At 42.1% G+C, this 22,772-nt stretch overlaps 1 protein-coding gene across 1 annotated transcript in view; it reads left to right on the forward strand.

Moving 5' to 3' along the window:
* Positions 1–22,772, forward strand: part of fmn2a (formin 2a) — a 66,359-nt gene that overhangs the window by 27,868 nt on the left and 15,719 nt on the right. Inside the window, exons 6-11 of the mRNA XM_052145766.1 lie at positions 4,506–4,593; positions 18,101–18,162; positions 20,328–20,419; positions 20,606–20,735; positions 20,922–21,068; positions 22,558–22,617. Of these exons, the coding sequence (XP_052001726.1) occupies positions 4,506–4,593; positions 18,101–18,162; positions 20,328–20,419; positions 20,606–20,735; positions 20,922–21,068; positions 22,558–22,617 (579 nt within the window). The remainder of the gene's footprint in view (positions 1–4,505; positions 4,594–18,100; positions 18,163–20,327; positions 20,420–20,605; positions 20,736–20,921; positions 21,069–22,557; positions 22,618–22,772) is intronic.

The following is a 22,772-nucleotide window of genomic DNA, read 5'->3' on the forward strand; positions in this document are numbered from 1 at the left end:
TGAACATTTACTTTTAGCATCTAAGTGTTCAGAATATATTGCCATTTTCTGATTCGTAGCCTACTGTATTAATAGCACTTCAAATTTGAATCACGATAACTAATGGGGATTTTAAGTGAATGTTAGTGATTCTTTGGATAAACGTGGGTTTTTGTCTCATTCGCAGCATGCAGGGTGAAGATTAAACACTAGCTGTGATGAATGTGTGCTGTGGAGAAGTACATCAATCAGTGCTGGTAAAAAGAGTCTGACTAGGTGGTCTAGTGGTAATTAATTCACCCTTTGCATAAGAGGTTTAGGGTTCTAATCTGCCCATATAACACTTTATATTTTAATTAACAAAGATTGCATCCGCACCTCAGTGGATGTATGTCTTGAGTGGGGGGACACATTTGTTTGCATTTTGCTATGGGATTCGACTGGAAAAGAGTACAAACTGCAGAGCTCGCAGCAATGAGGAGCGCTCATCACCCATTCTCAATTCCTTTAGTACATCACTGTGGCATATATGTTGCTATATTCTTAATACTGCATAATTAACACTTATGTTGTTTCAAATTAAATTAGCATTCCCTTGTTGTTTTGCTAGCCATCTTAAACAGATCTTTAACTTGAAGTTGTTCTTTTGATAAACATAGATATCTTATGAACGTAGTTACACATATGTACAAAAGAGAGATCCTTCTAGACAAGATCTGCAAAATCCTGGAGGGACTGAGAAGTGGTATTTTGGGAACCATACAACAATGGAGCTTGGCTGTCCTCTACTGGACATTTCTGGTATTGCGTCTGATCAAGTCTAACCCAGTTCCAATCAGAACTGGATTAGATATTGACATGGCTTTGATTTTCTAGTATTTTTCAATTTCAGTTGATATTTGTATTATATGTTATTTATATGAAAAATTTAAAGATTGTGCAGTAAATTTTCATTACAATAGACTTAATAGACGTGAGTGGTGGTGGTGTAGTGGCTAAAGCACTGGCCTGTTAATCAGAAGGTCACAGGTTCTAACCCCACGTCCACCACCATTGTGTCCTTGAGCAAGGCACTTAACTCCAGGTTGTTCCGGGGGGACTGTCCCTGTAATAATTGCACTGTAAGTCGCTTTGGATAAAAGCGTCTGCCAAATGCATAAATAATATAAATACTTAAACCTCTATAGATTTTTTATTTCATTTTAAAAACTACTAAATAAACTGCTATGGAAACAGTATATAAGATTTCAAATATCCATTTAGAATTTTATATCAGCAGTGTCTTGACATTCTAAAGAATTTTGAAGCAATTCATGTAAACACAAGACTGTTAAAACTGCCTTAATTTCCTGCTTCCAGTTGGTGGTGCTATGACTGTGACCCATAATAACCACACAAATGTGATCAGCCCCCATTACAAACATACAGCTGAATTTTCATCAAAATTATACAATACACACCGAAGATATAAGGAAGTTCCTGTTTCAAATTTGTGCCCTTAATTTATTGCATGGCCATGGCAACACCATTCAATATATCAAAAATCTGTTCACAATTTAGTGTCTTCAATGTCTTGGCATAATATTGTCAAAGATTGGTGCCAGTCACATGCATCACCTAGGAGGAGTATTCAAAAGTTCAGGGCCTGCAGTTTTCCAAAAAATGCACATTCAATTCAAAATGGCCGGCTTCTTGTTGGGTGGATCTAATGACTGTAATTTTGAAAGTTGTGTGGCTTGATGAGAACAATATATTTAACAAGATTGCCGACCGTAGAAGAAACTGACCCCACCCCTTTTGTCAGTAGGTGGCACTACAGAGCACCCCAGCCACACCCATGTGTACAATTTTGCCCAGCCCTATTCTGTATACATGAATTGCACACACAACTATGATGTGTGTGCAAAATATCATGAAAATTCAAGCAAGCAAAGTACCTCAAAAACATGAATATACATAAAAAGAATAATGACATTTAATGCTTTGCCATGGCAACACTGTTTAAGATATCAAGAATCCCTTCAGAATTTCAACATTTTTGACATCTTTACATTATTCCAAAAAAATGTTAAGCAATTCAAGTAAACAAAAGAGGGATATTTCAAAGTCTGTTAAAAGTGCCACACTTTCTTCTGCCAGTTGGGACACTACGACCATGACCCACAATAGCCACATCAATGTAATCTGCTCGCAAGGCCAAACATTTGGCTACATTTATATATAAATCACACGATGCATGCAGAAGATATGAGACACTTCCTTTTTCACATTTTTTATTGTTATTAAATCGCGTCGCCATGGTGACACCGCTCGATATATCAAAAATCTGTTTGCAATTTAGCATAATCAATGTCTTGGCATGATGTCGCCCAGAATTGGTACCTGTAACATGAAATCCCTTGGAGGAGTATATTAAATTCCAGCGCATGCATTTTTCAAACAATCAAAAATGGCCATTTTCCATTTGGGTGGAGCTTATGATTTTCAGCACGAAATTTGTCCGGCTTGATGAGATCTACATGTGTACAAAGTTTGGTTATGGTAGCACAAAAGGGATGTACTACAGAATCCTCTGAACATGTCCATCTTCTAGGTGGCGCTACAGAGCTGCTTAGAGAAGGAATGTGTTCACCTCCAAAGCCTGAACTGCCACTGTGGTAAAAGCACAGTACTGAAAATATAGTCTGTATGTAAGGAATACCCTATACAACAACAACAACCGCCATTCGCAACTAAGTGGCAGTGACGTCACCACGATGCTTGTGCCAGGCTATGTGCACCTTGAGGCCATGTGAAGTGTTGAAAGCCCGCTGACAGGGCAGACCCAGATGCCACTGGTCAATTGACTGAGATGACTGGCTGATGGACCACCTGTGCCCCCTACTGAGCCAACTTGCTGTGCTTTAGCCATCTGGCACTCCGCTCATTGTTGTGAGTGTCGCTCCTCTGCCCTCTGTAGTTATTGGAGGGCTACTGCCTCCAACTTCCCAGTAGCGTCCTTCACAATCCTACTCCACTGAGGCAGATCTTGACACCGCTGGTACCAGTCAGCGGCAAGTCCACTCAGCTCCACATCCTCCTGTACCACATCACTCCATCTCCTCTCCAGCCCATGCTGCGCCTGTTTAGCCCTCTCAATTAAGCTGAACAAAAGATGTTTAGGCAAGCAGTGGATGGGCATGCAGGCTACATGGCCCAGCCAATGCAGCCTTGCCTGTCAGAGGAGCTCACCGATGGGACTTTGTCCAGCTCTTTCAAGGATTTGTGAGCTCCTCACACAATCCAGCCTGGTTAAACCCAGGATGGATCGTAGGCAGGCCAGCCTAAATTTTTTTAACCAGCGAAGATGTTCCATTAACGGGGTCTACGTTTTGCAAGCATAGAGAAGGGAGGCAATGACCTTGGCCGAGAAGACCTGAAGCTTTGTGCAGAGCGACAGACCAGGTAGTTCCAAACAGCATTATGCAACCAATGAAAAGCTCGCCTCATTCGGAGTGAGATCTCTGCTGCTAAACTCGAGCGGGTCATGAGCACACTGCCCTGGTATGGAAAACTCTCCATTCTCTCCACAACTGCTCTATCACCAATTGGAAGCTGGGGGTGGAGTGTCCGATGGCATAAAGTACCCAGGCAGGCGCTGGTGGGGCTGATGGTAAGGCCCCACCTCTTAGTGACAAGCTCCAGGTTCAGCAGCAGCACCCCCAACTCCTCCTCTGAGTGAGCAGCAATTACCAGATCATCGGCATACATAACATGGTTGAGCAACAGAGAGCCAACCCTTGACCACACCCGGCCATTGATCAGCCTCTCATTGTATCTGAACCAGATGGAAATTACAGCTATTGAAGGCTTCATGAACTACGTGGTCAAAATAGATATTAAATCATGTGGGAGCAAGAGCACATCCCCAAGGTGTACAGGAATGGCTCTGACTCCCAGCCACATAGTTTTACCCGGGCCCACTGAAGGTCCTTAATGATCATGAGCTGAGGATCAGGGACTTTGAAAGCACAAAGAACAACCCAGAGCCCAGGCCTACTGATGGTATCATTGGCCTTGACCAGGTCAATTAAGCAGAGATGTAGGTCTTTTTGGAATTCCCTACACCTCTGCTGTAGCAGAAAGACCGAAAATATGGCACCTGTGTAGGACCACCCTTTCCTGAAACCACATTAGGGCTCCGCAAGCCTCTCCTCAGCATGCCTAGCAAGGCGATATTGAATAATCCTTGCCAGGACCTTTCCCAGCACACTGAGGAGTGAGATGCCCCTGTATTAATGCATTGCCTTTGTTTTTGGCTTCCTTTTTAGGCCAAAGTACCTCTGTATGCTATTAAATAGGGGTCAGCCAAAATGAAAAAGTGTGTTTATATATTTTTGTCGCCGGCAATAATAGTCAGGACAAACCTTTGTTTTAAAATAACTCAGGAATTTATGCTTTCTTCTAGTATAAAGTGGTTATTCTTTTACCAATGTGTAATAAAATATCCACCTCTCTCTTTCTCTTTCTCTCTCTCTCTCTCTTAGGTTGCCAAGCTACTGAGTAGCAAGCGTTCTCAGGCGGTGGGGATACTGATGTCCAGTCTTCATTTAGACATGAAGGACATCCAAAATGGTGAGCAGCAACTAAAATGAATGTTCATTACATTGACACTTTTAATATCTTGAAAACATTAAATCATATATGACACAATGTACATTCTTAATGAACATTCACATTGTCTATAATTATCTAAATAGTGTCCATATCTGTCCTAAAATAACTTTCTCTTCCTCTGAATTTACCTCAAAATTTCACCTAAGATGTGCAGCCTTTCTTAAATCTTTCCAGTTGCTAATACACTCAAATCTAATGTCAGCTGAAGTGAATATACTGTAATCAGAGCTGGGCTGGTAATCTGGCATACTGGGCATTTTCCCGGTGGGTCGACGGTCTTTGGGGCCGATCAGGGGCGGACTGGCCATAAGGAGAACCGAGCGGGCTGGCGGATCTTCCACGCAACGGGCCGAATGGGCCGCGATAAGCAAAAATGTGCTGCCGCGTTATGCAGAACGGACCACTAAACAGCAGCGCGATATGTAGAGAAGGACCGACAACACCACCCAGTCCAGCCCTGACTGTAATATAAAGATTACAGCAATAATAGCAAATAAAGATGGACTGAAAAAGAAGTGTAACCTTTGTTTTCCAAGGGTAAACTTGAATTTTGGCCTTCATGTCCCAGTCAAAAAGCCTCACAGTTTTCTGAGACTCTTCCAAGCTCTCAAGCATCTCAGATTGCTAAGGCTTTTGTCAGTGTCTGACCTCTCTCGAGGGTCATGTGTGATGTGACTGCGAATTAAGACAAATTTTTTGGCTCTGTTTAAACATTTACTGATTGTGTTTGAAAGCTGGGAGGGGGAGAGCTTGATCTTGGGGTTCAAAAGTAGGTTGAGGTACAGTGGGGTCTGAGACCACATTGAAAATCTGAGATTTTTTTTCTCTGTCATTTAAAAAAAAAAAAATATTTATAATTTTTTAAATTAAGAAAAGTTATAGGATTTTTAAATCTTAATTTAGATTTAAGATAAATATAAATTATAAAAAAGAAGAAATATTTAAGATTCTGCAATATTTCTAGGTCACAAATAATCTTTAATAAAATGTGTGACCCATTGCCTCCATTGAAACACATAAGGAGATCTTGGGAGCATTCTAAAACTATGCTGATAACATGGATCATCAGGTTTTTAAACAAACTTGTGGAGTCCATGCAATCTCGACTGCATAAGCAAGACATACCAAATTACAATATTAATATATATATATATATATATATATATATATATATATATATATATATATATATATTGTGACACCACTCAATAGAAAGAGGACAGGAAACAAGTCTTCCTCTCAAGGTAAGCCTTTTAATCTCTTATTCTTGTCGTTTCAATAACACACACACACAATATAATTTCAAACGCTGGGTTTGCTTGTCAGCTCTTTTCTCCCCATGCTCTGTGGCTGCCGGCTTTTTATCCGCTCTCCTCGCTCTACTGCAATTAGAGACAGGTGTTAGACATAATTTAGCTCAGGTGTGAGCCCTTACCGCTTTCTCTCCCGGACGGCGCTTGACCACGCCCCGCTGCCACATACCCCCACCGCCCGACTCAGGCCGAGGCGTCATCCGGCCTGCCTACCACTCCCCCATTTCTGGAGAGGAAATCAGCGGCAGCCATCTGCACCCCGGTCTGTGGACCACCTTGAACTTAAAGGCTGCAGGGCCAGATACCAGCGGGTGATCCGGGCGTTAGTATCTTTCATGCGGTGGAGCCACTGCAGTGGGGCATGATCCGAGCAGAGGGTGAAGGCCCGCCCCAGCAGGTAATACCGGAGGGTGAGGACCGCCCACTTGATGGCCAAACACTCCTTCTCCACGGTGCTGTACTTAGTCTCCCTCAAAGAGAGCTTCCGGCTAATGTACAGCACTGAGGCTCCTCCCTCTCCACCACCTCGCGAGTACGGCCCCCAGCCCTCTGTCTGAAGCGTCCGTCTGCAAAATAAAAGGGAGAGAGAAATCAGGTGCATGAAGAAGCGGCCCCCCACAAAGTGCGGCTTTAATCTGCATAAACGCCTGTTGGCAGTGCTCTGACCATTGGACCGGATCTGGAGCCCCCTTTTTAGTGAGGTCAGTCAGCGGGCTGGTATAACTATCCGAATAATTAGGCACGAACCTTCTATAATAGCCAGCCAGCCCCAGGAACTGCCTCACCCCCTTTTTGGTCTTAGGTCTAGGGCAAGTCGCAATCCCTGCGGTTTTATCAATTTGGGGGCGCACCTGGCCATCTGTCTGCGGGTGGTAAACGCTAGTGCGAATCGATTTAATGCCCAAGAGCTCGTAAAGTTCGCGAAGTGTTCGTGACATAAAAGTCGTGCCTTGATCGGTGAGGATTTCTTTCGAAATCCCCACCCGGGAGATTATCTTGAAGAGTGCCCCTGCAACACTACGTGCTGAGATGTTGCTCAGAGGCACTGCTTCCGGATATCGCGTTGCGTAATCCACTAGGACTAACACGAAGCGATGTCCGCGTGCTGACCGTTCTAATGGCCCGGCGAGGTCCATCCCAATTCTCTCGAAGGGGACCTCGATTAATGGTAGAGAGCGCAATGGCGCTTTTGGGGTGGCGGTGGGTTTACCAGCTGACATTCACGACGCGCCGCACACCACCTCGCGGGCGTCACCGCCAATGCCCGGCCAATAGAAGCGGGCTATTAGATGGAGAAGTGTTTTCCGTTCCCCTAGGTGACCGGCCATAGGATTGTAGTGGGCGCCTGGAAAACCATTTCCGGCGGCTCCGTGGAACCAATAATTGTGTTACTTCCTCCTTTGTTTGAGCGTCCTGCGTCACTCTATATAACCGATCTTTAATCATAGCAAAGTAGGGGTATGCAATGGCGACGCCCGGCGGAGCTGTTGACCATCAATCACTCTCACTTGGTCAAGAGCATGTTTAAGGGTTTAGATCCCGTGACTGCTCTAGAGGAAAGTCCCCTTCAGGGAATTCCCTGAGAGGAGGCGGCCACCTCGCCCGTCCCTCGTCATTCGAGCAGCCGAGGGCGGCCCGGCTCCGCCTCCCCTGCCAAAGCATCGCACACCGCACACCTCTTTATGCAGGACCCATCCGCACAAATACCCTCTAATATATCTTTAAAATTCGGCCAATCAGTACCCAAGATTAGTGGATGGGTGAGGCGGGAACTAACCGCTGCCTCCACACTATGTTTTTTCCCCCTAAATTTAATTGCCAAAGTCACCATGGGATATTTGTGAACATCCCCATGCACACACCTCACCCTCACCAGTTTAGATAAACCCAAAGCCCCGGGTTGAACCAAGCGTTGGTGGATGGTGGTCTGATTGCAGCCGGTATCCAGCAAAGCTTGGTAAATACCCCGATCCTTACCGAATCCGGTATGCTCCAGCCCGATAGGGGGCAGCCTGCGGAGCGTCGGAGACCCGCACCACCGTCCCCACCTCCATCAGCGGACACTGATCCCGGAAGTGGCCCGGGTCTCCACAAGTCCAACAGGCCGGCCCAGGCGTTGCGGCCGCACTGCGTGCTGGCGAGCCCCCACCTGAGGAGGAGAGCGGCTGAAAGACGGGGAATGGGAGGGCGCATTCTCCCATGGCCGGGGACAGGTCTCTGGAACCCTCCACGCCTGCGCGGGGCAGTAGCGGGCCCTGGGGAGAGAACAGAAGGAGAAAACACAGGGGAGGGGCGAGTGCATGGGCAGAAACAAGGGAAGGGGAGAGAGAGAGAAGAAGAGGGCTCGTCCGCCCTCGGGATCGCCGCCAAGTGGTCCTCCGCTAGCCGAACAGCTTCCTCCAGCGGCGCCGGGCAATGGCACTGGACCCACCCGCCCGTCTTCCGAGGCAGCCGTTGAGCGAACTGTTCCAGTACCACCTGGTCGATTACCCCTCGGCGTCGTGGTCCCCGCGAGCAGCCAGCGCCGACAGGCGTCCCGAGCCGTTGGGCAAACGCGAGCGGGCGATCGGACTTCTCCAACTTCATGCTCCGGAAGAGCTGGCGATTCTCTTCCGGGCTCCGACCGACCCGCTGCAGAATGGCCCTCTTCAGGTCAGTGTAAGCCAGGAGATTCGTCGCCGGCAGTTGTTGTGCCGCGAGTTGAGCTTCCCGGACAGGAGAGGAACTAGGCGGGCTGCCCACTGTTCGGGCGGCCAGCCCCAGATTTCGGCCGTCCGCTCAAACAAGTCGAGGAAGGCCTCAGGATCATCTGCTGCCCCCATCTTCTGTAGCGTGGGCGGGGGTAGCGTGAGCGGCTGTCGGGGTCGCGGCTGTGGCCGGCTCCGTCTCCTGGCTGAGGAGGCTCCGGATGGCGAGCCGGTCCTCTGCCTGAGCCCGCATGATCTCAAAAAACCGGCGGTCTTGGTCCTGCCGGAGCTCAACCAGGGCTTGCTGGTGGCCTTGATGCAGCGTCGCGAGGGACTGGAGGACTTCTGCCAGCTGGGAGGACTCTATGGGGCGACTTTGCTCCATAATTATTCCCGGGTTTCGGCACCAGTGTGACACCACTCAATAGAAAGAGGACAGGAAACAAGTCTTCCTCTCAAGGTAAGCCTTTTAATCTCTTATTCTTGTCGTTTCAATAACACACACACACAATATAATTTCAAACGCTGGGTTTGCTTGTCAGCTCTTTTCTCCCCATGCTCTGTGGCTGCCGGCTTTTTATCCGCTCTCCTCGCTCTACTGCAATTAGAGACAGGTGTTAGACATAATTTAGCTCAGGTGTGAGCGCCCTTACCGCTTTTCTCTCCCGGACGGGCGCTTGACCACGCCCCGCTGCCACATATATATATATATATATATATATATATATATATATATATATATATATATATATACGTATATATATATAGAATTAGAAAAATAGAATTAGAAAAAAAAAATCTATATTGACCCTACTGAAATGATTAAACTGCATCATTATTTTAGTTTTCTTCAGTTCTTATTGTATAGTTAATATTTTTAAATGTTTTGCTTATGCACTCAGTGTCTTCCTCTGTTGAAGATATTTACCTCATCTGTCTCTATAGGGTCTTTTTCTCTCAAATCTTTCTCTCACTATCCCTCTTGCTGTCATCACCCTATCTATTCATTCTTCGCCTTCAATCAACTAGTAAGGAAATGATGCCATTTTTCTCATCTCATGTTTGGGAATGTTAGTCCTGTCTCTCAGCAGTCTGAACTATCCAAAACTTGGATTGTGGATTTTGTGAGTTGACGTCGGGGTCACTGCTCCATGTTTGTCACTGGAATATAATGCATAGGGAGAAGGCCAAACACTGTGACAGTTTATTGGTGAAAGCGGAATTTTTTTTTTTTTTGATTGGGTTGATTGTTTTACACATATATCTTAGAATTGTTTACACGCATCTGTTGTTGCTGTCTCGTCTCAGATATCTCCAATGACTTGTGTGCTTCAACATTGGATAAATTTGCTTTCAGTTAATTAAATTAACATACCTTTGATAGACAGAGAGAAATCATCAAATTATCGCATGTCTCCAGCAATTCCATGAGATGCTAAATTTTATTAGAGGCACAATACACATAAAATAAACTATGTGTCTCTCTCTCTCTCTCTCTCTCTCTCTCTCTCTCTCTCTCTCTCTCTCTCTCTCTATATATATATATATATATATATATATATATATATATATATATATATATATATAAAGACAAATTAATCTTAAAGAGTTCGAACATAAGAGATTGGAGGAAAGAAGAGGAATAGAGAGGATTGTAAAGGTACCTGTCCTTATAAAAAGCGCTGTGGTTGTACAATGGTACAGTGATGGCATTATGTGTTATTTACATTATATTCACCATATAGACTATATTCATAAAGCGTGATATCCCAAGAAATCAGTGGTGTTAGTATGTCCAAAAGCATCGTAATTCCATTGTACTTTTTGATACTTTTCAGCTAGTTCAACATAAATAATGTGTATTCCTTTGATATGTCATAATTTGCTTTCAGAACAGGCGGCAGACAAGCTGAATTGTGTTTTCTTTCATGCATTTTTTCAAAAAGAATTTCATGCATAATTTCCCTCCAGTAAAAGACAATCCTTTGTAACAAAAAGCCTTTGTTAAACTGTATTTTTCTTTCTTCATTTTAATGAATCAGTGAGGCTGGGTGCAGTTTTAAAAACCACATAATATTATGTAAATGCATGCCAAATATTATACACATGCACACAATACACACACATGTCCTGAAACTGGTGGTATTTGTGTAGCATTTTTACTGGCTCTTTGATACTTTATGGGCACAGTCCCCATGTTTTATGTAGCTCCTTTCCCACAATTCTGCACTGGTGGATTCTCATTGGGTCTCACAGCAACTTTGCCCATTGGGGAGGCCAATATGTTTGGCCAGAGTAAACCACCAAATAGAAACAAACAGTTTCTTTCGCAGGGCAGTTTACCCAGAATCAATACATTCCTCAACATCATGTTTGACCACACTAACCGAGATCAGGCCCTTTGAGGAAATTGAAAGGAATGTTGTGAGTTGGTTTAATTGTGGATTTTAAAAGTGCATGCAAAGTTATGAAGAATTTTTTTACAGTCAGGAGAGGATGTTCCCTGCTGAAAAAAACAACTAAAACCTGCCTAAGCTTGTTTGTTGGTATTAGTTGGTCTCCAAGCCTAGTCAGGTTGTTCTGTTGGCTGGTTTTAAAACGTTTTGGGCTCTTTTCAGATAGTCAGGCTATAAGGCCAGCTGGCCTTCCAGCTAATCCTGTTGATGCATTCCACTGTCAATCCAAACAGCAAAGAGTGATCTCCGCGGCTGCTGGATTTTATGGCGCATCACAGCGGTTTCTCCCCTCTCGCACAGATAAGTGTGGAGAACGACCCTGGGCGCTTCGGCGGGGTGTGCTGAGCACTAAAAAGTATATTTCTCCTTAAAAAAAGTGGATATTCCCTAAAATAGTGGACACTGACGGAAAGCATCTTTTTAAAGATGCCTTTCCGGTTATGTGCAGTTCCTGGTTGCGATTGTTATCTCTCCTCTTCTGACAGTTACGATAGTTGCCTTACACTGAGACAGCATTTGTGGATGGTTCATGTCCGCACTGCGAGAACATTATATGGCCACGTTGTGATTGCGGCTTTCCTTCCTCCGAGGAAAAGCCACTCCTACTACTCCCCCCTCAGTTTTTCTGCCTATGGGCAAAAGACTGCAACGCACTGGGGGCGATATGGGGTCTTCAATGGAAGTAACTCTGTAGATCCTTTGTGACTACGGGTGCACTCTACCAGGAGCGTAGCCTCCTCCTGGGCCTTTTGACAACAGCGCCTCTCTAACAGACATCTGTGGATCAGCGGGCTGGGCAACACCCAATACCTTCACAAGACCCGTGCGTTGGTAGGTACAAACAAGTAAGGATGCTGAGTGTACCACTGGCAGCATTGGTTCCCTGTTGGTAACCTCATATGATGTAATCTTCCACGTTACGGTCACTCTGACGGTAAACCCGTGTCTCTCCTTGGGCAGATTCCCCTCTGCCACTGGTCACCATGTTTGTAGTGCTCTTTCCCCTCCGGGTAGGACCTACCACGAGGACTTCTCCACATGCGACACTGCCGACAAGACTCGGTAAGACCATGTGACATATTCTAGACAATTGGCTCCCCTTCGAATGTGGTCTCCGCTGTGTCTTTTTCCAAGGACACCTACACCAACGCGAATACGTTTGGCCCCAGCTGGAATCAAGCGAGTTCTTTCTCCGGGAGAAGAGAAGAAAAGGCAGAACAAGCGGTTGCGAGACGTTGTGTCATTCCTTCCACAACACTGAAGTACCCCCTGTAATGGCCAGGACTCGGTCTCGGCTCTTCAGCACAAACCTGAATGAGTGGTTGCACACCAGCTCCTTTTATACCCATATGTCCGGGGAGTGGCATTCAAATTCCATTCGGCAATTTTCATTGGCCTTTTCTTAAAACATCAGAGGTGTTTTAAGAGGCATTTGGGGCTCTCTAGAGTGACCCCTAGTCACACAACATCTCGTTGGGAATGGGGGTGTGGCAGGGCAGAGGGCTGGGCTGGGTCATGATTATACACACCCAGTCCCTTATCAGGCTAATTAAGCCTCCGAGAGGGATAAAGGCCGATTGCGGGCGGTGGTGAGGGAGAGAGAGATAGTTTACGGACATGTCCGTCATGTGTGTGTTTGTGTCTGCTGGATGTTGGTGAGGGCGTTGAGGACTTTGACCAGCGGTGAAGACTCCATAGCAGCGTTCTCCTCCAAACCCGGTTTCTCGGCACCACTGTAATACACTTAGTTCAGGCAATGGAGGAGTCAGGAGACAGTGAAGCAGGTTTGAGGTCAGTTTTATTTTCTTGACCTTTTTCACACAATCGACGTAACCGTCGATAACACACAATAACACAAATATAAGCCTTAATTAGCCACCACCGGGACTGGGTGTGTATAATCAAGTGTATAACTTTTTTCCTGGCTAGATTAAATTCAAGAGAGGAGATTGTGTGAGACAGGAAGCTGTCAAATTGGTTTGTTCAGTTGCCTTTTTACTGTTTCAGCCAATATTTCTATATTTAGAAGTAATCAGCCATTAGATCAAACAACATAAACTTAAAAATTTTTACATTTTTACTCACAATTTTTACAACCAAATGTACTTATTACAGAATCTAACCTTGCATGCTCACACCACCAGCTCTGGTGCAACTCCTCAGTTGGATATACACTTAATCGCTCCCTTTGTGTGAGCTCTCTTATTTTGCCTCAGCTGGTTTTCATAAGATCTCATGTTTGAGGCCTTCACAAGCTGAAAAACACTCCTGCATGACTGACTAGAGCACAGGCAGCTCTTTCACAAACACACTTGGTGACAAGCCTTTGATTCGACCCATAACAGTCTCAGCATTTCACAGTCAGCTCAGTGTTTATGCGTGTGTAAGATTGGATTTATCAGCATGTGACGCCGACCCCCTCCGGACGATTTGTTTGTTATTTTTCTTCTCTGACTCATACTCACTTATTCTAGAGCACCGTCTGTTTGGGTCTTCTAAGCTGTCAAAGGACATTGTTTTGTGAAAACATTCTGGAACATGTTTATTACTGTGAAAGATTTGCTAAAACATTTGTATGATGTCTTGCTTTTTTCTTCACTGCTCTATTTTAGCCAAACATATTACAGTTTACTAGCTTGTTCTGACAAAAGCTTTGTTGTGCTGATCACTCCTTTAAAGTTTTGAGAAGCTTTCAGAACCTTCACTTGCTTAGTTTAAAGTAAGAACACTGCACTAAAATCAGTGTTTTTGGGGAAGTACAGACCACATCCCTGGACAACAAGAGAGACATTCTTTGTTTGGAGACTTTGTTGTAGGGATGTGGGCATTAAGCTGTTGTTGTTTGTGGTGATTACCATGTAGAACTGGTGGGATGTTGTTATTAGGTTGTTGACAGGTAAAATTACCAGGTTACCAGGAGTGTGCATATTTCTTCTATCTCTCTCTTATATGCTCTTTCCATTTGTCATGTATTTCCTCCCCCTCTCTCTTTTAAATGGACAGTTGACCCAAAAATTACAATTCTGTCATCATTTACTCACCCTCAAGTTATTCCAAACCCATATGACTTTTTCCATATGACTTGTAATAGCTCTATTAAACACAGAGAAAGTGTTCAGTCTTGCCAGCTCAAAATCAGCTCTGGTGGAGACTCAAATACTTTTATTTTGCACAAAAAAAAACTCTGGATAATTAGTGTTTTGTGCTGAGTAAACACATTTTGATTGTTTGATTAAATAGTTTACTATGCTCAGAATTATGAAGGTGGAGTCTAGTTTTTTGACTACCACCAATTCACTAATTGGTGGTAGTCAAACTTTAGCCCATATCATGCTTTATGACTTTATTTTTAACAGTTATTACTGTTAGGTTAATGTGGTATAGTGTTCGTCTGTCAACATAATGTTCAAGATGAGACCGCTGTCACCCAAAAATGAAAATTCTGTCAACATTTACTGACTCTCATGTCCATATGACTTTCTTTCATCCATTTAGAACAAAAAGAGACAATGGGCACATTAATTTACTCATGTACATAACTCTTCCTCTATCATGTTTGAGTTATCTATGGCAAGTCAGAGGATTCAAATCTTTAACGGCAAGGAGAACCTTTGTTTAACATTGCAAACACACAATAAATGACTGCAGCCAGCTTTTGGCTAACTAAGCTGGATATTCACTATCCAAGACCCTATCTACTCACAAATTGGTATTCACTTACTGCAGTGTGTGTGTGTGTGTGTGTGTGTGTGTGTGTGTGTGTGTGTGTGTGTGTGTGTGCGTGCGTGTGTGTGTGTGTGTGTTGCTAATAGTACAGAAGTAGGCCTATTTATTAACTGTTTACAAACATATTTGCTGTTGGCCACCGAACCAAATCCTTTGAACATATCTTTCAATAATATAAATTACTTTAGCCTGATTAAAATAATTTCTTGGTCTTGGACGTTATACTGACACATCAACCTGTCCACCATCAGGCTAAATTAGATTATATTATGTTATATTGCCTATTCGCTTTTTCTATTTTCATGGGGGCTTGCATAAGATTACACGACCAGCTGAATACTACTCACTGTTTCTTTGTAATTACACTTTTGGTTGCAGAATAAATTAATAATTTGTATTATTTACGACTGTGAATACAGTTTTGCTACAATGGCATCAGTAACCAAAAAAGAATGCTTTGGCATGAATACTGTATTAAGTCGAAGACCGTTTTTGTATCACCCTGGACAAAATACAAATAAAGCCATGTACACCTCTGCAGATCATACATGTTTTAAAGTGTGTGGTCAATGAAATATCGCTATATAATATAACCACAACTACCTTAAACATCTTTTGAATATAGATAATAGAAATATAGAAAAAAAATTATATTGTAGAATATCTGCCATCTGTGTTACAGAACAATCACAAGAAGACATCAACCTATGTATCAACTACAAATCAGCAATGGTCGATGTCCAGGACTGTCTGCAGCAGATTATAATTTTAAATAAACAAACTTCCTAAGATTTCAATGTGAATATGACAACATCTCATGCAATAAATCATAATAACAAGGAAAGTTGACAAACTGGCCAACAGCAAATATGTTTGTAAACAGTTAATATAGGCTTACTTCTGTAATATTAGCAAAACACACACACACACACACACACACACACACACTGCAGTAAGTGAATACCAATTTGTGATTTAAAGTTAGTATATAGGGTCTTGGTTAGCAAATATCCAGCTTAGTTTGCCAAAAATCGGCTGCAGTCAGTGTAATGTAAGTTTGCAATGTGAAACAAGGTTGCTGTTAATGATTTGAATCCTCCGACTGGCCATAGATCCCTCGAAGAGATAGAGGAGGAGTTTTGTACATGAGCAAATTAATGGGCTAATTAAGTTACGTGAGGTGCTTTTTTATTATTATTTCCTTGCATTTTAACAAAAGCAAAACATAATTTACATACAAGAGGTGCTAAAATAACACGCATTAACTTAACGCATGACGGCGTACTGCGTTTATGTAATGCCTAAGGCCGTTTGCTTAATGCCAAAACACACGAATTTTGACTCTTATGGCTTTCCATAGAAATGGCTTCATAATTTAGTCTCATTGACTGATGGGTCAGCAAAGCAACATGACAGATACCTTTGGTTTTCGGACGCAGCCCATGTCTAACAGTAATAATGGTGCTTGAAATCTGAAGAAGAGGCACTGGTGAAACTTCTCATTTGTAAACAAGTTAATGAGAAGGGCATATTGTTCTTTCACTTCGGCATCTTTCGTCTCGCTTGTTCATCAAGGAGAGTAAAGGGAGGAAGAGCTACGATTAATGTGTAAAAGTGAGTGATGTTTATACACGTTAAGGGGCTTTCACATGACTCGTGTCAGCGCTGCCAAATACACTAAAGTTTATGAAGTGATGACACTTTATACCAAAGTGTTTTTCCACACACGTTTTTGGTTCACAAATAATGTGTTGGAGAGTGCAAAGCAACAAGAAATATTTAAAAACTGTCCAAATTTGTGAAAAGATATTGAATGTCTCTTATTTTATTTTAATGAAATATTACCGTATCGTATCTGAGTATCTGAGGCCCCAGTTATTATCATTTAAATTAACCAAGAAAATGCTAAGAACTAAGCATAAACGAGTCCTTTTATTACTTTCTGCGATCAAAGCAACTGGCATTTTTATTTTTTAATTTTTTTTCCTCTTTTAAATTTTGTTTTCAATGTTTATTGTCCACTTCATTTGCTTTCTTGCTGGCACTGAATGGAGCGTTGATGCCTGGTCTGAACTCAACTTATTAGGCTATTATTGCCCTCTTATCTGATAATGGTTAGCCTATGCTCAGCAGTTTAAATCTGTAGGAAAATTATACAATAGATCTGCTTTGTGATTATAATTCTTAAACATTCTACTTAAATCAGTGGATTTTAAGTTATGCAAGTTTTAATGAAGGAGACTGACGTTATTGAAACTCACTATTATTAGACTATTATTGTTGTCTTTTTGGATGAACAATAAAGCTCAAACTGAAGGAAAACTATAGATTTTAGACTATAGAGGCCCAATTCCCAATGCGCTTTAAGTCCTCGTGATCGTGTTTTGACTCGCCTCAATTCGGGTGGCGGAGGACGAATTTTGCTGTCTCCGTGTCTCAATTTATCATGTGGCTTGTTGAGTGCGTTGCCACGGAGACATAGCACCCCGGCATCCACTCTTAACTCACCACTCGCCCGTCCCACCGAGAACGAACAACATTTTAGCGACCACAAGGAGGTTACCCCATGTGACTCTACCCTCCTGAGCAACCGGGACAAATGTATTTGCTTAAGAGACCTGGTGATTCACTCAGCATGCCCTGATATTCTAGGGTGGTAGCCAGCATCTTTACCACTGAGCAACCCAGGCCCCCCAGTATGACTTTCTTAATTCCATGGAACCCAAAAGAAGGAATTTTGAAGTGCCAGTTGCTCTTCTCCATGCTATTACAATGAGTGTGGACTGAACAATTCAAGGTGTATTGACCACTTTTATGATACATTTATGGTGCTTTTGTGTCTTTTTTCATGTTTGAAGGCTCCAGTCCCCATTTATTGGCATTGCATGGGGAAAAAAGCAACAATGAACATTGCCTTCAAACTCCCTCCTTTTGGGTTTTACAGAAGGAAAAATGTATATGGTGCTGTAACAACATGAGGTTGAGTAAATTATGACAGATTATCCTTTTTGGATGAACTAAGCAGGATCCCTTTAAGCAGGAGGTACATCTTGAAAAAATGTTGATTTTGCTTTGTTAAACCTTTGAAAAAGTAATTGCAAATTAAAAATATTAGTGATGCCGTCAATGCACACAGCTATCCAAAGTATTCCATATTTTTCTGAATTCTCACTGGCCAGTGACTAAAATATTTGTCTGAGAAATCCTTTGTATATATATCTTGTATTCTGATGGTTCGATCAGTGAAGGTTATTCTCATTTTATTTCTTTCTCTTCTTGACAGCCATCTTGAACATGGACTGCACAGTGGTGGATCTTGAGACCCTGCAGGCACTGTATGAAAATGTAAGTTCACACATGACAGGACACAACAGTTCACTAAAACTATGATGAATCCTGATACTCCTTTTACGAATTTCCATACATTTTAATAATTTCATCCCATTAAACTGTTAAACATCTCAGAACTGCACAGGAACATGAACAGACACTGTGATATTGGCACTCTGCCTTGATGCAGTCCACTCCAAAAGAGAGCAGCGGAAATGTGTGTTAAATACCAAAACAAACACCGCTGGAATGAGTAAGGTTTACCATGGAGCCAGGGTGCCTGTCACTGTCTGAGAGAAAGAGAGAGAGACAGAGAGAGAGGCACAAAATGACTGTGAAAAGAGAGACATGCAGACACAGATAGACCTAGAGGAAGACAAAAGCAGAGGATGAGGTTTTTCCCTCAAAGAATAAAAAAAGTACAGTTCAAAACTCAAAGTTGACAGAGCAGAGGGATGAGCTATCATGCTGTTGTTATGTAACGTTTTGGCAATTCTAGATTACATCAGTTTGACTTCACTGTAGAGGGGCATAAATCAAACATGCAGTCCTGATTCTTGGAAGATCATCGGATCTCTCAGTTCAAATTGGTTAAGACCAAGTACTGATTTCACCATCAGTGTGTGTGCATGCTGATGAGTTTGCAGACCAAGATGGCATGTGCATTGCAGCAACAGTCATAAATCTTGCTGTCAGTATGAGAGATCATTTACACTCTTTCTGTGTGTGAGCGTGCGTAGGGTGCACTATACATCATTATGATGAGATAAAGACAGGGTGTCTTAACCACACATCATCGTCAGATCTCCACGATGCCAGATCTTTCTTCACACATTTTTGATCGCTATTTCAACACCATACATACTACAGTATGTCTGTCTGCATTATTTTTAAAATTTTTGGGAACAAAAGATGGGACATCATGCCTTCAAAATGGGATGTTTTGCCGCCTGCTAAAATACGGGTCCGTAGGCATAAAGCATCCCAAATGGAATGTCGTAAATTTGGCCTATATATGGGATGTCCAATATAATAGAGGAAAGTTGGCAACCCTAACAGAAATGTGTCATCTTAGTCTGTGAAAAGGGTCAACTGTGTCCTGCATCTGCACAAAACGTTTTATAATTTCTCCATAACTATTTTAATGTAAATTAACTAATGACCTGTTAAAGGGTTAGTTCACCCAAATCTTCTGAGAACAGAGCGCTGTCCATTCAGTTTTGCCTAATCCGGGCAGTAGTATGGCAATTTCGCGCTATTTTCTCAGAAGTCCTTGGAAGGCGCATATGCGCAACCCTAGTTGTCATGGCAACTGAATAAACAAAACATCGCCTGGTAAATATTTACTCGTCAAGTGCAAGTCAGACAGAAACTAAAAGATGGAAAGACATTATATTTATTTTTATTAAAATTTAACGAAAGTACATTTAAATTTTGTGCGATCTACCAGCATTGCCTTTGCGATCGACTGGTAGATCGCGATCGACATATTGGGCACCCCTGCTCTACATAATGTAATCATTTTTGTAAAGGTTATGAATTAACTCTATTGTAAAGTAGTTACCAAGAATATCCCTGATTTCAGAATACAGAAGAGTGTGTACAATGTTATATATAAATATATCACTAAAACTTTAGTCACTGATTTATTTTCTCCCACACTTTTTTTTTTTGTCAGACTTCTGCTGAAAACGGTCTTTCCCTCCATTTTTCCCTACCCCTTCCCTCTGTAGCTTGAGGCGGTGTTGTTGAGTTTAGATGTTGAGGTTGTTTCTCTTTAGTGTGCGAGACTCCACGCTGTCTCTGACTCCTTCAACCAAAACCACAGAACACCCCCTCAAACACACACCCTCCCTCTTTCCTCCCTCCTGCTTGTTCGCTCTGTTTTAATTTTTCACTAACTCAAGCACAGACTGAATTATAGATATCACTCTGTATGTTAGGTGGTTAATCAAAGGTCAAAAGGCAATCCATGCACACTTAAGAAAGTAGAGTTTATTTAACTATAATATAATTACCGCATGATAGCAAACTGTTAAGAGGTGTCTGTTTTTATAACCCTGTTTTAGAACAATTCGTGTTAGCCAGGTTTGTTTTCATTCAGATGTTTGTCCCAAAATTAAATGACATCTTAATTTTTCTCAATGTGCTTTAATTCTGTTCTTCTGCATTGTCCACAGCGAGCTCAGAAAGAAGAGATGGATCAGATTAAGAAACATATCAAGTCGTCACAAGACAAAGAGAATGCAAAACCATTAGACAAGCCTGAACAGTAAGAACCCAAGTCTGATTTTCCACAACGTTGTGTGCAATACATTATACATATTATGGTGTGTGCAACGTTAAATACATTTGTTCCCTAACTTTTAACAATTACAAAAATCAATCAGTCAGTCAGTTAGTCAGTCTGTCTGTCTTATTCTCCTTTTGTCATTCTTCATCTCTCTCTCTCTGTCAGGTTTCTACTGCAGCTGTCAGAGGTTCCTCAGTTCTCTGAGAGAGTTTTCTGTATTCTGTTCCAATCCAGCTTTACAGAGTGTATTACATCACTCCAGCGCAAGCTGGAAACACTGCTGAGAGTCTGTAAGGTGAGAAAGAACATGAAGCACACCAGGCAGGTTCCACTGACAGCTTTACTATTGTTTTATTTCAAGTTAAAATTTGAGCTAGACAACAGTGAAGAAAAATCTATTAGTGCAGGAGCCAAACACAATAAACTTTTCACTCTCTGTACTTCGCAATCTCCCTCTTGCCTCTGTTCACTCTACAATCAGGCTCTACAATCAGGTCAAGGTGTTCTACAGGTTCTAGGATTGGTTCTAGCATTCGGGAACATTATGAATGGGGGCAACCGAAGCAGAGGACAGGCAGATGGATTTAGCTTTGACATCCTGCCCAAGTTAAAAGATGTCAAGAGCAGTGTGAGTAACAATTCAGATTCAGATATAATAGACATCAAAATAATCATTAGAATCATCATCACCATATAAATGGCCACAATTATTGCTATAGTGTGTGTTGTAACAAAAACACATTTAATGCAGTCCTTCACGTATACAGTGCAAGCTGAACACTAGGACCACTGGCTACAGTATATAGTGATGCACCTATACAAAATGTGTGTGCCAAAACTGATATACAACAATTTATAACAACATCTGCCGATATGATACTAGAAATAATAACTGTTGATAAATAATAACTATATTCTCTATGTATGTAGTGACAAATAGATCAATCCTTTTTACCATAAATCACCACTTTGTGATTTATAGTAAAAAGGTTCACTTTAATCTGAAATATTTTTCTGTTTTTCACCCACACTGGTCATACTGCTTCAGAAGATATGGATTTAACCACTGGAGTCTAATGGATTACTTTTATGTGGCCTTTAGGTGCTTTTGGAGCTTCACAGCTCTGGTCACCATTCACTTGCAATTTTAGGACCTACAGAGATGAGATATTGTTCTAAAAATCTTTGTGTTCTGCAGAAGAAAGAAATCTTACATCTGGGATGGGATAAGTCTGAGGAAATTAGAGAATTTTAGTTTTTGATTGACCTATCCCTTTAACTCTCATTAACCGTATTCTGAATAATGAAGCTTCTCCCGTTTTAACTGAAGCAGCCTCTTTGCTTTAAAAACTCGTAATATTCCTTGCTGTGTCAAGCTTTAAGGTAACCAATCAAATTAGTTGTATTAGAAGTTTTAACGGGTGTTCCACCTTATGAAATTCTAGCAGTACAAAGCTTATAATTTGCACATCTGCTGTCATTGTCAAAGTAATTATTTACAAGAGACGTTTTCTTTTTCACACAGAATGACTTGTAGGCTAATCGTTTACAGGAAATAATCAGCCTTGATCATTAGCTGTTTTTAAACAATCAATAATGAGCAATACCAATATTTGGTCAATACATTTGCTGCGTCTGTAATTTACAGTCATCATAAGCCTACCAAAATATGTCTTTCCTAATTTCCAAGTGTTCTGTCACTAGGACCAGCAAGGAGTGGAAATGGGCCTTCAAAGATGTGGGGCCAGGTTTCTCATGGGACCATGGTATGTCCCTGAAACCTGAATCAGCAATCCATATCAGTCAAAGCTGGTCTTTTCAATTCCTAGGTCATAAACAGAACATTTTAGCAGGATCACTTACAATAAGAGGTCTATACAATACCATGCCAAGGCAGTGGTCTATAACCACATCCCATGTGGTCTGTATGTCTGTGTGTGCATGTGTGGGCCCGTACTTGCACTTTGGCCACCAGGTCTGGCCTCTTATTCACAAACACTTTGAGCTACACTTCTAAACTAAAGCATGCTGAGTGTATACAGTCACAAAACATGAAAAATGATTATTCTCCCTTGTTTATTTCCATCTCTCTTCTCCTTCTTCTCTCCCTCCATCAGGATAATTCTCAGAGCCTCCTGTCCTACATAGTTGCTTACTATCTGCGACACTTTGATGAGGTAGGTTTCGGCAACTGTTTATACTAATGCCCCCCTCCACTCTCTTGCATCCTTTAGAATCTTTTCCAGCATTTTCTTCATGGTGGACTGGCTTTATTTTTTGTTTCATCACTTTTATTTGCCTTTCTATTCCTTCACCATAGAGACAAATGGCC

The sequence above is a fragment of the Xyrauchen texanus genome, chromosome 16 (genome assembly GCF_025860055.1).
Source record: "Xyrauchen texanus isolate HMW12.3.18 chromosome 16, RBS_HiC_50CHRs, whole genome shotgun sequence".
Taxonomy (NCBI): Eukaryota; Metazoa; Chordata; class Actinopteri; order Cypriniformes; family Catostomidae; genus Xyrauchen; species Xyrauchen texanus.